The sequence below is a fragment of the Chrysemys picta genome, chromosome 3 (assembly GCF_011386835.1).
Source record: "Chrysemys picta bellii isolate R12L10 chromosome 3, ASM1138683v2, whole genome shotgun sequence".
NCBI classification, from domain to species: domain Eukaryota; kingdom Metazoa; phylum Chordata; order Testudines; family Emydidae; genus Chrysemys; species Chrysemys picta.
The window spans coordinates 39,308,789-39,325,163 of NC_088793.1; the positions used below are offsets into that span (position 1 = coordinate 39,308,789).

Consider the following 16,375-nt stretch of genomic DNA (forward strand, 5'->3'; position numbering starts at 1 on the left):
TTTGTAGCTCTTGCCTCACTTACTGGCTGGATGCATAGGCTGCTGGTACTGTACTAGTCATGTACAGGAGAGAGTCCACTGAAACAGCACCAGAAAACTGCCTGGAACAGTCCCTAGCTGTTGTTATGATTCTGGCTGTAGGAAGAGGAAATGTACAACTCTCACTTCTTTTCCCTTAAGAGATTCCCAGTGGGAGCTACATAGCTTCATGCTAGTTTAATAGTTCATGTTTTACTAGTTAGTTTCCCTTGGTATCACTTGCATAAGCCCAATTGCTGGATCAGGACTGGAAGACTCTGAGATTCTGCAGCTGGGAAGGGAAGTGTGAAGTAGCTGTGGAGGCCCATCAATACCACCTCAGAAGGTTAGCTATCTTTTCACCATATACAACAGCTTCTATGGCAGCCAGAACATGGAAAGGGAAAGGAGTTTTGAAATAGTTTATTTTTTAACAGGAAATAATAAGAAATTTTTATTTTTGGTCAATTGTATTAGTCTTGGTCATTAAAAAGTCAGATGTGTGAATACAGATACCTATACAAACTGGTGGTTGAAAATTCCATCCTCTGCTTGTACAGGTTAATTGTTCTTCTCCTTGGAGTTGGTACCCATGTTGACATGAGTAAATCACCATGGATTTTCCAAATTCTGAGCAATAGACAAAGTTTCCATTTGCTATTCCCTTTGGGAATCCACATGTTTCCTCTAGAAATATAAAAAGGACACATTATGAGTTAAAGGTACATTTCAGCTTTACTATTTTTATCTCTCGCACATCACTCTCCATGTCTACTCTATGTTGACTTCAGTGGGACTTTTCATGTGCCTCAAGTTAAGCAGGATTTTTTAAGGGCCTAAGTACAGTATTTAAGATATCAGTATGTGGTAACTCTTGTTAAATGTTGACTTTTTAATGGTGAGTACTGTACAATTATCACCTATCTACAATCACTAATGTATTTATGTTCAAAACATCCAGTGTAGTATGGAAGTATTATTTTACAAATGGGGAACTGAAGTATAGTGAGATGAAGTGATTTGCCTAATGTCACAGGAAATCTGTGTTAGAGCAGGCACTTGAACTCATGTCTCCCAAGTTCTGGGCAACTCTCTAGCCACTGGACCATTCTTCCGACCCATTTAATAAAGATATTTAATTCTCAGATTACCTTGCTGATTGCTTTCCTGCCACACTTCTAAATTTATTCCTGGTATATTGTCACATGACTCAAAGTCTTGAGGAAACTTCCCAAGTTGAAAGGCATCAGGTGGCACTTCTGAGAGGCCTGTGTTATCGCAGATTATACGGGACAAAGAATGTTTTCTTAGTTCATGCCTTTGAGTTTCTGTGAAAACATGACTGTTTTCCCACCAAAATCTGCAAAGATTGGTAGGTGCTTGTTAAAAAGATTACATTAGAGGTGTTAATTAGTTCTGTTTGCAGAGTGCACTATTATTATGAGACAAAAAATAAGCAGTTTTTTTTAGTTACAGTTAAGGAATATGCACTGTACTAACGGCAATACAACAACAACTACATTGGTTGAAGATGTATGTGCTCAATGTAAAATTGGCTATGGGCTCAATCCTGCAAAGTGCTCAGTTCTCCTGCAACATGCTAAACATCCCCAGCTCCTGTGGAAGTCAGTGGGAGTTGAGCGTGCTTAGTATCTTACAGGAGTGCTCAGCACTTAGCAGGACCAAGGGCTAACCCTTTTTCCCTGACAGGGGCACCTTAAGAACCATCCCTTAAAATTAGCAAAATCAAGAGGATGAAATCATCTTGTAAAAGGGGTGGGGAGGGGAATCTAAAAGAGGTGGCTCTGACATCAGAAGAGGAAGTTATCCATTAGAATAATGGATAGTGGGTGGGTGGGAGTGTGTTCAGAAGGTTGAGTGGGGAAGAACAATTTGACACTGCTCTTGAATTCTTCCCTTCTTCACTATCAACCTCCTCCCACCAGGAAATCAGATACCCTCCAAGCCATAAAGAATGGAGATATTTTCAGCACAAGGATGATCACTATTCATATATGCAGACTTGGTAATCAGTTATTGCTTTTCATTAATCAAACATAATAAATATAAAAGTAAAATCTTAGAAGATAAATTTGAATGTAAGTTGCTTGTACCTCACGCTCAGTGTTACATGCACCATTAGTCAGACTATGCATTTGTAACTTACATGTCTCCACAATACAGAATTTGTTAAACATATGTTACAGGACACATCACCAATATATATATAAATTAGCTTGAAAGGAAACTTTTCATCTTAGGGGTATCAATTCAGACATGAGAAGCCATAGTATAGTCTACAACCAGACAGCCAAAAGATCAGCTGTAGAATTTTTGCCTCTTTCAGCGTGAAGCATCTGAATAAGAAAAGGCAAGGGAAAAAGGAGTAACTCCAGATGGAGCAGAAACATTTTTTTCCAAATGATTCTATTGGAGTTAAAGTGTGGACTTGGTTTGGCCAATTCAAAAGGGAATAATTTTAATTTTAGTCATGTAGCTGAGAGATTCCGATCCTACCAGGATAGAGTTCAACCAGTCAGAAATCTTGCTCAATTCTGATTTATCATCTTAAATCAATATCTGGGAACTGATATCTTGAACTCCTTGTTAACTGGTATCTCAATTAATATATGAATCATCAGGTTACCTAAGCATTGTATTACTAAACCAAAGTCACTAAATTAAAAAAAATAGATTTTTCCTTTCACTCCCCTAGAGGGGTGACAACCAAAACAAAATATTACATGTTTCTTCAGTATTTATCAATCAACTTGTTATCCCAGCCTGCCTATACAATCTTCTTCCTCCTCCTTCTTGATGCTTCCCTATTCAGGGTCGACACATTTTATAGTCTTCTTCCAAAACTCATGATCTTGCTGTTGCACAGTTAGTCTCACTAAGGTCCGCTGATATTTGATCCATGGATGAATCTTTGGCCTCTCTATTGGTTGTCCATGATCATCGCAAGGACCACCCTACCAATATTGCTTTCAGGTCTCCACTGGATGTGTCTATACCAACATAGCCTAGCTTCGCTATATTTGTCTTCAACTGGGGCAACCAGCATTAGGTCCCTCACAATCTCCTTTTATTTCCTATTACAGCGTGTCCTAACATTTGACCATCTCAACTTCTTCATTTCCATGGTGGAGAGCATAATGATTTATTTTCCTGTGTCTGGTCAAATCTTGGTTCCATACATTAGGATGGGTCAAATTACAGTTTTAGGGTATGTCTACACTAAAAAAATAAAAGGCCTCATGGCAGCGAGTTCAGAACCCAGATCAGTTGACTGCGGCCTGTACCACAGGGCTAAAAGTAACAGTGAAGACGTTGCCGCTTGGGCTCTGAGACTCACCCCCTTTGCTGGGTTTCAGAGCCCAAGCTCCAGCCCAAGCAGCAAAGTCCATACTGTTATTTTTAACCCCCATGCCAGAGACCTGTGAGCCTGAGTCAGTTGACCTTGGCTCTGAATCTTGTTGACAATCTTGTTTTTTTTTTTTTTTTTTTTGCAGTGTAGATGTACCCTTAAACACTAAACCTTTTAACTTTATTGGCATCTTTTTATCACAGAGAACTGGGGTCAGCTCACCCATTTGTATCAAACAACATTGGTACAATGTCAGGCATAGAAATCATAGAAATATAGGACTGGAAGGGACCTCGATAGGTCATCTAGTACAGTCTCCTGCACTGAAGCAGGACTAAGTATTATCTAGACCAGTGGTTCTCAAAGCCTGTCCGCCGCTTGTTCAGGGAAAGCTCCTGGCGGGTCGGGCTGGTTTGTTTACTTGCCGTGTCTGCAGGTTTGGCCGATCGCGGCTCCCACTGGTTCACCACTCCAGGCCAATGGGGGCTGCGGGAATGGTGGCCAGCACACCCCTTGGCCCACACCACTTCCTGCGGTGCCCATTGATTCTAAAATTCATTAAAAAATGGACTGTTTTTATGTTACTATGACTGAATCTTGTGTTCATTCAGAGCCTGAGCCTGCAGTTCTTATACAGGTAAAACTCTGTTTTCCCAGGATGAACTTTCACACTTGCATAAAATTTTTTGCACCACTTAAGTCTCATACAGGGGCTGTGCAGGAGGAATCAGCTTGCTGAATAGCAGCATGGGATTGCTGTTCATTTACAATGTGCCATAGGAATGGTCTCCTTGCTGGTAGGAATCACATACAAACAAAAGGAAGAATAGAGAGAAAATTCCAGAAAAAAAGAAAGAAATTGGTAAACAAGGGATTAAGGAACAATAAAAAGTGGCAGTGGGGTGGGGATAAAATGCATGTACGTTTTCCTCTTTCCTCCCTCTTTTGTCATAATGTTTTTATAAGGGCCAGGGACTTCTCATATCTGTGAAGTGCCCAGCACCCTTTGAGGTGCTATGTACAAATAAACAATATAAATAAACTTACCGGTCACCTTCCCTCAGGGCTTTCATTTGCTTTCCAATTATACATGCAAACAGTGGGCCAGTTCTACCACCTGGGAGGACGTTTTCTGCTAGGCCACCAAGCCAAACATCAATATTGTTTGGATTGCTGTACAATTCCATGATTTTTTCAGCTACCTTCCTATTAGCTATTACCATGTTCAGGTCAGTTTGAGTTTCCAGTCTTGGTAAACCGCAGAATTCTCGCCAGTCATTGTAACCTAATGATATTAAGTTTATAGAGAGATTAGCCTTGAAATCTGACAGTTTAACGTAGCACCCAAAACTAACTCATTTATAGGAGCCAGATTCTGATACCCTTACTCACACCAACTAGCATCTCCCTCTGAAAATAGACCTAGTAAAATTGGTTGAAATCAATGGACCTATTCACAGAGTGAGGTACTACTCAGTGTGAGTAAGGGTAGCAAAATCTGGCATTTTAGATATATTGAAGCTACATTATGTTAATGAAGGTAAAACTAGGCATAAAATAACATTTCCATTTCTAAAAATTCTGAAGACTTGATGATAGAGCAAAAGGAAAATTCAAAAGTTTGTGGCTAGTGCATCTTAGAATGAAAAGTCTTAGCCCATTCGTTTGTACCTTGAATCTAATTTTTAATTAATGAAAGGGAGAAAGAGAAAGAAACATAGGCCTCAAACTAACTGCTCTGTGAAAGTCTTACTACATTGCCTGAAGCTGCAAAGTTGCCTTTTAGAATTAATGAAATGAGTGAATGAAGAACAAATTTCAGACACAAACAGGGTCAGGTCAGTACAAGCAGTAGAGGTTATAGTGTGTCAGGCTGATACCAGAACAAGGGAAAATGAGAGAGGATGAGAATTGCTTCATAATATAAAAATGACATTTTCTCTTTCTCTGTCTGGAAAAACTAAACTATTAAAACCATTTTGGTGAATCATTGGCATCTAATGATACTTCTCAAGAAGGACATTGGTAGCATATGTAACTGTGATGATGTCAGGAAACCGGTATCAAAAAGAGGCCCATTGAGGTCCTTAGATGGCATCTGTAGCCGCCACACTACAGTGGTAATGATGAATCACCACCCCTGACCAGCAGCCTTTGCTAAGTGTCTACAGCTCCAGCAGCCACACCCCAACTCCCTGATTGGCAGGATAGACAGCATTCCCATGGGATACCTGGACTATATAAAGATCCCAACAGGAAGAGGAAACTGTCTGAGGAAACCATTGCCTGCTGGTTGTTGCCTAAACTGCCTTGCTGCATTGCCCTGCCTTGCCACCTCGCCCCTTGGTTTGGATCCCCCAGCTACCGACCCCCTGAAAGAATGCCGACCATTGCTTGGGAGTAGTTTTAAGACTGATTGCCCTCCTGGCTACTAGACCACCCACACACTACTTGATCATGGCTCTGGACTGCCCCATGTCTGCTTCAGCCACTGAGCATTAGACACTTCAATGCCTTCGTTTTCTGTGCACTGCACTTCTCCATTTCTGAGCTATGCCTGTTTGCAGAGACAGAAGAGACACATACACACACTATGAATTTCCTTTTGGGTACGTCTGCACTGTCCTTAGTGATGTAATGCCCAGCTCGCCTAGACATACGTGCTCTAGCTTTGATCTTGGATGGTAAAAATAACAATTCAGCTGTGGCAGCATGGGCAGCAGCTTACGCTAGCAACCCAAGTACATACATCGGATATCGGATGGGACAGTACTGGAGTGGCTAGCTCAGGTTGCTGCCCATGCTGCCGTGGCCACACTGCTATTTTTAGTGCACTAGCACAATCAAAGCTAGTGCTTGTATGTCTACCTGAAGTGGGAATTACATTGTGCAACCCATAGAGACGACTTTTCTTTCTCCATATTGTTCTCCTTAAGCTCAAATAAAAATAATTTAAACTGAAGGTTTATGGTTGTCTTTTATTTTTTAGAAAAAACCTAATAGGTAGAGCTCATTGAAAAGCATAGGGGAAAATTGTAACAATTGTGATTTTTTTAAAATAAAATTTACAATTTTGAGATTTGAAAAATGTTGACCAATTCTAATAAAAGTCATAGTTACTAAAAAGCCACTCCAGATACATACAGTAACCCCCTGCATTATGGTTTGTCCCTTTCAAACTAAGGAGGTTGTTTTCATGTCTATTGCTACTGAATATTTTGTCTTCATTATAGCTACTTTTTACTCTTGTTGTGTATTCCTAAAAGAGACTGCTGTAATGTCTCTGTTTAACTAGACATAGCTTTCACTTAATAACCATGTTGGTAAATTTACAGTATGCTACAAATACAGGTAGTGATGTCTGAATCATTAGCATAGAAAATCTAGAAAAAAGTAATAGACCTGGGAGTCCATGATCACGTCCACGCTGTAAATTTAATGAGGCTAAGTCCAATGACCCATTATTTGACAATACAATGAGCTTTTCTGTTAATTCTTCATTCATGATTTGATCCTGCATCAGTAGTTTTGCTGACTTTGCTAGAATACCTCTTAGTAAAGGGTCCAAACCTCCTTTAAAACATAAAACCAATGCAGTGTCAAAGTACATGTGAAAACAAAATCATTATAAATTTTCTAAATATTTCTGCATGCACTTTTCTCTCTACATTTTTAAAATTATTCACCTTAAATTCAAACAAAATAATGATATGCTCCATTTTGAAAAGAAAATAATAATGCAGTTAAGAGGCACTGTCTGTTTCTTAAGACAGCAGAAACATTGCTAACAGACTGATTATATGAGATGAATTAGATGTTTCTAATGACGTTGTTTGTGTGTTTCAAAAGACTAGTTAACAAGAATAAATTGTCCCGGTTGACATTAATTCTTTGGGCACTGTTCAACAACCTGAACCAATGATGCAATTAAATGAATATTGTTGATTTTATAAGATTTTGAAATGCAATTAGGAAGAGGTTTGGAAAATGCTGCAATAATGTGAAAAGATGTAGTCCACATAAAAACATACCTTCTTTAATGAGCCTCCAGGGACTAAAAAAAACTTCATGCATATGAAGATTTGGGAGGTCTGGGTCATCTTGATACTGAACATTAAGTCTCTTTATTATTGGGTGTATTGTTGCATGACCAAATCGAAAAGCAGCGGTAGAAAATACATTTGAAGCCATGGGATTTATTCTGTGATCATAGCCTTTATACAGACCAAGATACTGATTAAAAGCCTCTGGGCCAATGATTTTTGGAATATAGTCTCTTACAGTAATAATCTAAAAGAAAGAAAAAAAATCTCAGTTAATATTTACATAGTATAATAATGCTTCCCGTTAGTATAGTACATTTCCATCCAGTACTTTACAAGCATTAATTAATTAACACTTTCAACAACCCGGTGAGGTAGGTAAGTAGTATTGTCTTCATTTTGCAGATGGGGAAAAAGAAGTTAAATCACTTGCCCAAGGTCATACAGAGAGTCAGTGGCAGGGCTAGGAATAGGACCCAGCAATCCAGGCTCCCAAATCCATTGGTGCAACAACTAGATCATAGCCTGGCATGGACAGATTACCAATGCTCTCTATAATAGCTCCCTTTGACTTCAATGAGCTTGAGAACTCCCTGATCCCCAGCATTGATTTAAATCCTAAAAACTGGATTGGGACAGCATAAACTACTGAGCCTTTAAACTAAACCAGCATAAACCGTGAACAGATTTTGTTTTCAGTCACATGTTTAAATGGTTACTCCCAGAATCCTTTGATAGACATTTCATACAAAATTGCAGCCAACTTAAAGACCCCCACAAATCAGATTGTATAATGGAAATGTTGATAAACATCTCCTATCAAGTGCTTGTATAATGTAATAGAATTACTGAAGCATATAAAAAAGCTTACTAGTAATACTTGTCCCCCTGAAAAAAAAGGTATATTGCACTGAATAAAATGAAACTTTTTCATTTTGACAAAAGATTAAAGATTACATTTGAACTTATTAAAGCATAATGGGATGAATATGAAGTATAGTGAACTCAAAATATATTTTAAGTTCGATAGAATATGCAGTAAATTGACCAAATACCGTAGAAGCTTGATATAATGCATATTGAAAATCAAGCAGGGATAACATAGTCTCATCAGATATTGGGTTTCATTACCTTGGGTATGTCACACAGAAAAGCAAGCTCCAATGAAGTCTACAAGATATGACACTGCATATTTGCCAACAGTCACTCTACACAGAGCAGTATGGGCAGCTGTTGCTCATTCTTATTCAGCTTCCACTTATGCACGTTTCTAAATTAGTTATATTCATATAAGAAAGAAGCTCTCTCAAGACTGCACAGCTGCTTGATTAGATTAGATTTTCCTTGCATACTGTCTGTCAAATATATTTTTTTTAATTGCGGGAAATTAGTAGTGTGGTTGTCATTTAAAAATTTTACATTTGCCAACACTTATCACACACACGGGTATTGTTAGCGCCAGTTGTAACTTTAGGTTTCAAGTCAGCTTTGTGGCCCAGTAGTAGCATATTGTGCTATCATATAAAGGGCTGGAGTATGGACTTGTCAAGTTTGGACCCTCCCTTCTGAGGCAAGCAGAGGTTGGAGATACTGAGGAGGTAATACTCACATCTCCAGGACCAGCGTGAAGCAGGGAGAAAGGAAAGTGAGTACTTTGCTTCATTATCAAGCAACCCAAACTGGCCAAAGTAGAACAGAACAATGATGTAAATGTGACAAAGTCAACTCCAGGCACAAGCACATTGGGAATCTCTACCATATAGACATAACAATTCAAGGGCTGCCTTTGCTCTCCTATTCCAATGGTAGGTCCAATCAGGAGGCAACAAAAGGCCAGATCTCCCGCTATGTCTACACTATGTGGGGGGATCGATTTCAGATACGCAAATTCAGCTACGGGGATAGCGTAGCTGAATTTGACGTATCTGATCCGACTTACCCTGCTGTGAGGACGGCGGCAAATCGATCGCCGCGGCTCCCCCGTCGACGGCGCTTACTCCTACCTGGACTGGTGGAGTATGTGTGTCGATTCGGGGATCGATTATCGCGTCCCGATGAGACGCGATAAATCGATCCCCAAGAGATTGATTTCTACCCGCCGTTCCAGGAGGATAGTGAAGTCAAGCCCTCCACCTCCACCAGTGGGCCTGAAGGAGGAGGACAGTTCACATTCAGGTTCTCCATGCACTGCTGAAGACGGGGGCTCCAATTTTGCAAAGGTCATTACAATTATGAGGCTAACAATGTAAAGGAGTCCTGTGCTGGAAGATTCAGGGGTTTGGTAGGGTTTGGGTTTGAGGGGTAGTGGTGCTGTGCCAGACAAAAGTGTTTTATAGAAAATCAAAGGGGAAACTGAGGAGGATACTGGAGAAAAAAATTCTGGACATAAAAGTACAAGAACTGCATATCAGAATCTCTAATACATAACCTTTGGAGCAGGCTCACAATCTAATTAACTTGGACTTGTCTCAAGAGGTGTTGAGAAACAATAAAATGTATTTAAAGACTTACACTCTTGCTGAAGTTTAAAAAACAAGTCTAAGCACTCTGCAGAGATTCAAAATGATTTTTCTGTGCATTTGATATGCAAAGCAGTATATGTGACACAGAAAGAAAGTGTGCCACCTAATCAGAGTGAGTGATTTTAAAGACGTGTTTCTTTTCATATTTGCCATGCAATAATCATCATAGCGTTTTTAATACCGTATTCCTTATATATTCAGCCTCTTCTACATAAGTGACAGAACAAAATTTTCACATCGGGCTCCCTACATAACTGTATATCACATCTGGTGAGCAGGTACATGAATCATGGTCCATATACTTGCAGAGCAGCCTCAATAGTATCTGCTACTGGTCCCATCGGAAACAAAATATTGGATTAAATGGACCATTAGCGTAATTTAATAATTTAAATTCACGGGACAGATTTCTAACAAGAGGCTTCCAAGAGTTGCTAGTGGCCTTCCAATACATGACTGCTCAGAGCATAGGTGCTGACTCTGTAGGTGCTCCAGAGCTGGAAAAAAATAGTGAGTGCTCAGCACCCACCAGCCCCCTGCTGATCAGCTGTTTAGTGGGCCCTGCCGATCAGCTGTTCGGCAGCCCCCACTGATCAGCTGTTTGGCGGTGGGCAGAAGGCACTAGGGGAAGGGATGGAGCAGGGGCAGGAAGAGGTGGAGTGAGGGCGGGTCACTGGGGGGAGGAGCAAAGGGGGGTGGGGCCTCGGGATGGAGAAAGGGTGGAGCACCCACCCAGAAAAATGGCACCTGTGGCTCAGAGGGTTTAATTTATGGTTTTGTCTAAATACAGACTGAGTATTAACATTAACATACTACATCTTCCATTACTATTCAGGAGCAGGTTAATATTCAGAAAACCTAGCAAAAGATGCTGGCCTCTGCCTTGGAGTGTGCTAAAAAGGGCGACCAAATTTCTACATACCTATTCTTTTTTTGGTGCTTCCCTTGTGTACATACTTGGTGTGAAAGGTTTTCCATTGCAAGGATAGTCCATATTTTACTATATCACAATTCCCCAGGAGAAGTCACGTTTTCCCAAGAATGTGCAATACAAAGTCTTGCTGCTAACACTAAAAAATAAAATAATCTGTCATTCTGTTTAAAATGTAGATTCTTTCCTGGAGCTTTAAGTTGGTCTCTACATGGGAAACGGGATATACATCTTCAATTGGTGAGCTCATAAAGAATTTTATATACATTTCTGTTTAAACAGTATATTTTTAACTGCAGGTGCACTTTCATTTTTCTTGCTCCTCAGATTCAGTACATTGCCCTTAGTGTCTGGCTTGCAACAAGGCTTTAGGCAGTATTCTGAGTGCAAACACAAAAAGAGCACTCCCATTCAGATTTCCATTGCAGGAAGAAATGGACTGTTACTGTGCCTTAGAGACATTCAGTCCACCTAGGGAAGAATAAACAACCATCACCTTACAAAGCAGATGTGAACTGAATTGAACTATCCAAAAGAAGGACAAAAATAAGGCTGAAACAGAAATTACTTACCTACCAAGAATAGTACCTATTATTGTCACAGAACGAGATAACGCTCAGAACAGATTCAGATCCAGGTGACGCAGCAGTGGCACCAGGCTTTATTCTGAGAACACAATGCAGCCCCTAGTGGGTAAGGAAACATACAGCCACTGCACTGAGCAAAGACTGGTACTCACTGGGCTGTAGTCCACGAAAGCTTATGCTCTAATAAATTTGTTAGTCTCTAAGGTGCCACAAGTACTCCTGTTCTTTTTGCGGATACAGAGTAACACAGCTGCTACTCTGAAAACTAACTTCCTATAAACTATAGTTGGCATGGGTAGCCTCTGGTGGGCAAAGACCGATGGGTAGTAAGGTATACTAATTTAATTGCAAGCCCTGCATAGGCTTCCTGAGTTCCTTACAAACAGGATAAATTACAAGCACTGCTCAGGCTGCATAAATTCCTTACAATTATAGAAATGGCTGTGAGGCAAGTAAGTAGAATCTGCTGAATTTGTGAAAGGTCTCTTTAGGAAGTAATAGAAAATAACCAATCATAGTAACAACAGCTATAATGTATAATACTCTCAAGTTCTATAGCACATGTCTATTACATACTTATAACATCTACTAAATATTTGCTAACCCTTTACAAACAATTTATAAATGGAACCTTAATGTAAAGGGTGACCCATTAATGAATGTATCCTCCGAACATATCTGTGAGATAGGGAAGTATTATTATTCCCATTTTAAAGTGGCAAAAATTGAGGCACAGATTGAATGATTTGTCCAAAATCACATACAATCTGTCTCCAGCAGAACCTAGAATAAATAAATTCCAGATCTCTAGACATTCAGTCCTGTATCAAAATCAGCATGCTTTCTGGACATGACTATAAAGGCACAGAGCTCAAGCTCTTTAGAAGGAATTGACTTACATTTTTCATACATACTCTTACCACTTGTCCCCAGATCTTGCCAGTTCTTTCTCCAACCATTTTAACAAACTCAACCCTTCCTTTCTGTCCAAGTGCTTCTATGCAAGTTCATGGCTTGGTGAGCACCTGTGCTGATTACTGTAACCTCCTCCTCTTTGGCCTCCTTGAGACCCATGCTGGTACTCTCCAGCCCATGCATTAAAAAAGTATAAAGGTTGCAAAATGAAGGAAAAATCAAATTTAAGGCTGCCTGTGGAACCTTAATTCAGGCCTTGGTGTGAATGCATTAGGATATAGTCTTCAGTATAAGTGGGTTGTTGTTGGCTGGTATAAGAGGAGCAGACCCATGCTGTTTGAGAAGCCTTCAAGAAATTGCATGATCTTTTCAGCAAAATAGGAAGATAGTTATTTGCCAAGCTTAGTGCTGGGTTCTGCTGTTGGCGTTTACCACCCCACGTAGCAATTTAGGGCAGGCTTTGGGAGGTTGAGGGGAAGGTTCTTTTGGCCTGTAGTACAGCCCCAGCACTGGCTTCAAGAAATGCTTTACATCTATATGAATGAGGAAGGGAGTTATTTATTTTTAAACTGCAGAGAAAGCCGGAATCACATTAGAGTTGCTATCTAGTAACCGAAATGTAAAAATATGTTTTTATTCCTGTGTGTGACCTAAATTCATTAAATTAAATCCTTAGTTTAAAAATAATATGATATATCAGAGCAGAGTTAAGGTTGCTACTAGCATTCATAGATTCATAGATTCTAGGACTGGAAGGGACCTCGAGCGGTCATCGAGTCCAGTCCCCTGCCCTCATGGCAGGACCAAATACAGTCTAGACCATCCCTGAAAGACATTTATCTAACCTACTCTTAAATATCTCCAGAGATGGAGATTCCACAACCTCCTTAGTCAATTTATTCCAGTGTTTAACCACCCTGACAGTTAGGAACTTTTTCTTAATGTCCAACCTAAACCTCCCTTGCTGCAGTTTAAGTCCATTGCTTCTTGTTCTATCCTTAGAGACTAAGATGGACAAGTTTTCTCCCTCCTCCTTATGACACCCTTTTAGATACCTGAAAACTGCTATCATGTCCCCTCTCAATCTTCTGTTTTCCAAACTAAACAAACCCAATTCTTTCAGCCTTCCTTCATAGGTCATGTTCTCAACTCCTTTAATCATTCTTGTTGCTCTTCTCTGGACACTCTCCAATTTCTCCACATATTTCTTGAAATGCGGTCCCCAGAACTAGACACAATACTCCAGTTGAGGCCTAACCAGCGCAGAGTAGAGCGGAAGAATGACTTCTCGTGTCTTGCTCACAACACACCTGTTAATACATCCCAGAATCATGTTTGCTTTTTTTGCAACAGCATCACACCGTTGACTCATATTTAGCTTGTGGTCTACTATAACCCCTAGATCCCTTTCTGCCATACTCCTTCCTAGACAGTCTCTTCCCATTCTGTATGTGTGAAACTGATTTTTCCTTCCTAAGTGGAGCACTTTGCATTTGTCTTTGTTAAACTTCATCCTGTTTACCTCAGACCATTTCTCCAATTTGTCCAGATCATTTTGAATTATGACCCTGTCCTCCAAAGCAGTTGCAATCCCTCCCAGTTTGGTATCATCTGCAAATTTAATAAGTGTCTAGCAGCCTAATAAGTGTACATTCTATGCCAATATCTAAGTCGTTAATGAAGATATTGAACAGAGCCGGTCCCAAAACGGACCCCTGCGGAACTCCACTTGTTATGCCTTTCCAGCAGGATTGGGAACCATTAATAACAACTCTCTGAGTACGGTTATCCAGCCAGTTATGCACCCACCTTATAGTAGCCCCATCTAAGTTGTATTTGTCTAGTTTATCGATAAGAATATCATGCAACCATATCGAATGCCTTACTAAAGTCTAGGTATACCACATCCACAGCTTCTCCCTTATCCACAAGACTTGTTATCCTATCAAAGAAAGCTATCAGATTGGTTTGACACGATTTGTTCTTTACAAATCCATGCTGGCTATTCCCTATCACCTTACCACCTTCCAAGTGTTTGCAGATGATTTCCTTAATTACTTGCTCCATTATCTTCCCTGGCACAGAAGTTAAACTAACTGGTCTGTAGTTTCCTGGGTTGTTTTTATTTCCCTTTTTATAGATGGGCACTATATTTGCCCTTTCCAGTCTTCTGGAATCTCTCCCGTCTGGCATTTGAGTACTTAACTTTGCAAGCTTAACAGTCTCTTCATTTTTTTTTTACTATATGAAATTTCCTAGAATTTTAATTACTTTAAAAGAACAAAACATTGTACTTTCATGGTTTCCCTAGACCCGGGGTCGGCAACGTTCGGTACGCGGCTCGCCAGGGTAAGCACCCTGGCGGGCCGGGCCAGTTTTATTTACCTGCTGACGCGGCAGGTTCGGCCGATCGCGGCCCCCACTGGCCGTGGTTCGCCGTCCCGGGCCAATGGAGGTGGCGAGAAGCGGCGCGGGCGAGTGATGTGCTGGCTGTGGCTTCTCGCCGCCCCTATTGGCCCGGGACGGTGAACCGCGGCCAGTGGGGGCCGCGATCGGCCGAATCTGCCGCGTCAGCAGGTAAATAAAACTGGCCCGGCCCGCCAGGGTGCTTACCTTGGCGAGCTGCGTGCCGAACGTTGCCGACCCCTGCCCTAGACAGTAGTCCTGATTCTCCTCTCATTTTTGCACCAGGACAAACTAGAAGTAACCTCACTCAAGTCAGGAGAGTTACACTGATGTTTGTGAGCAAGTGCAGGAAAAAAAAAGACATGTTTTCTAAACACTCCCAAAAGAAATCTTGGCACGTGTCACAACATTGAAATTATTCTGTCTTGTCTCCATCATTGAGCATGAACTTGGTTGAACACTGAATCATCCAGGGCCCAATACATTTTACTTCAACATGGAATTAACTGTGCATGTTTGCACAGCACAGTCCTCATCAATTAGAATATTATGAAAGACTTAAAGTATTGCCGTGGTTTAAACAAATTACTGCACTTGTGTGAAACATGCTTTCCAAATGTCCATAACTAAAACAAATCAAACCCCCAGAACCTTGAAAGGCACGAGTCCCTTCCAAGGGCTGTATTAATGTCAAGTTTCGACTTCTGTTTGCTTGTCAGTAGAGCTGTTTAAAAAGCAACATTGAAAAAAAAAATCTAATGGAAATAGTGCTTTAAAAAAATCATATTCCTTTTTAAAAAAGGATGAACTGGTTTTGTTCAAGCTCTCCATAAATATGCACCCTCAGGGAGAGACTAGACCTGGACATATTCCGCCAAAAAGATGAAAATCTTAGGAAGTTAGAGCAACTGAATATAGAATCCTGGAATGGAAGTTTTAGACAACTCCAACCATAGCTTTTGCCTGTGCTCTAGTTATTATAACACTCTAATAAAGCTACTACAATTATATCCACTGAATGAGTGTCCTTAAATAGGATAGGTCAGCTCAAAAATATTACTCATATGCCACAGGCTGATCTCATTATTTTGTGATACTGGTAGAGATAATAAGTAGCCCAGAGTCATAAAGAATAATGCCTTGTGCAAACTATTTTGTTTAAGGGCATGATGTTTCATATTCCTACCCACTAACATCAGCGTGCACAGAAGCCTAGTTTTGGGATTTCTGATTTGTTCTTTTCTTCTAACTAGTACCAATAACCAGTCTGAGCTTGTTAATACAATGATTTTAAAACAAAAAATACACTTAAGAGAGAGGAATTGACTTGGGAGAGCTGGAAGAGAGGCTAATGGCCTGACTATCTAAAATAGACAGATTACATACTGTTTCCAAATAAAATGAGTTATTTTTCTATGTGTATTCTTTCTTCGTGCAACCAGTAGTCTCACATCAAATGCACATGGTTTCCTGAAGGACTCATTCCATGTTTACTGCAGAGAGTTCAGGTGGAAGGAAAGCAATATTTTTTCATGATCATTAAAGTCTGCTTTTCTCCCTATTACTCTTCAGAAAAATCCACA

The 16,375-nt window shown here is 40.2% G+C and overlaps 1 protein-coding gene across 1 annotated transcript in view; it reads right to left on the minus strand.

The window, feature by feature from the left end:
• The window catches only part of TPO (thyroid peroxidase), an 89,333-nt gene that overhangs the window by 35,364 nt on the left and 37,594 nt on the right, over window positions 1-16,375 (minus strand). The window contains exons 8-12 of the mRNA XM_005289655.3: window positions 7,420-7,678; window positions 6,791-6,961; window positions 4,436-4,673; window positions 1,170-1,378; window positions 535-705 (exon numbers count right to left, since the gene is read on the minus strand). Coding sequence (XP_005289712.2) covers window positions 535-705; window positions 1,170-1,378; window positions 4,436-4,673; window positions 6,791-6,961; window positions 7,420-7,678 — 1,048 coding nt within the window. The remainder of the gene's footprint in view (window positions 1-534; window positions 706-1,169; window positions 1,379-4,435; window positions 4,674-6,790; window positions 6,962-7,419; window positions 7,679-16,375) is intronic.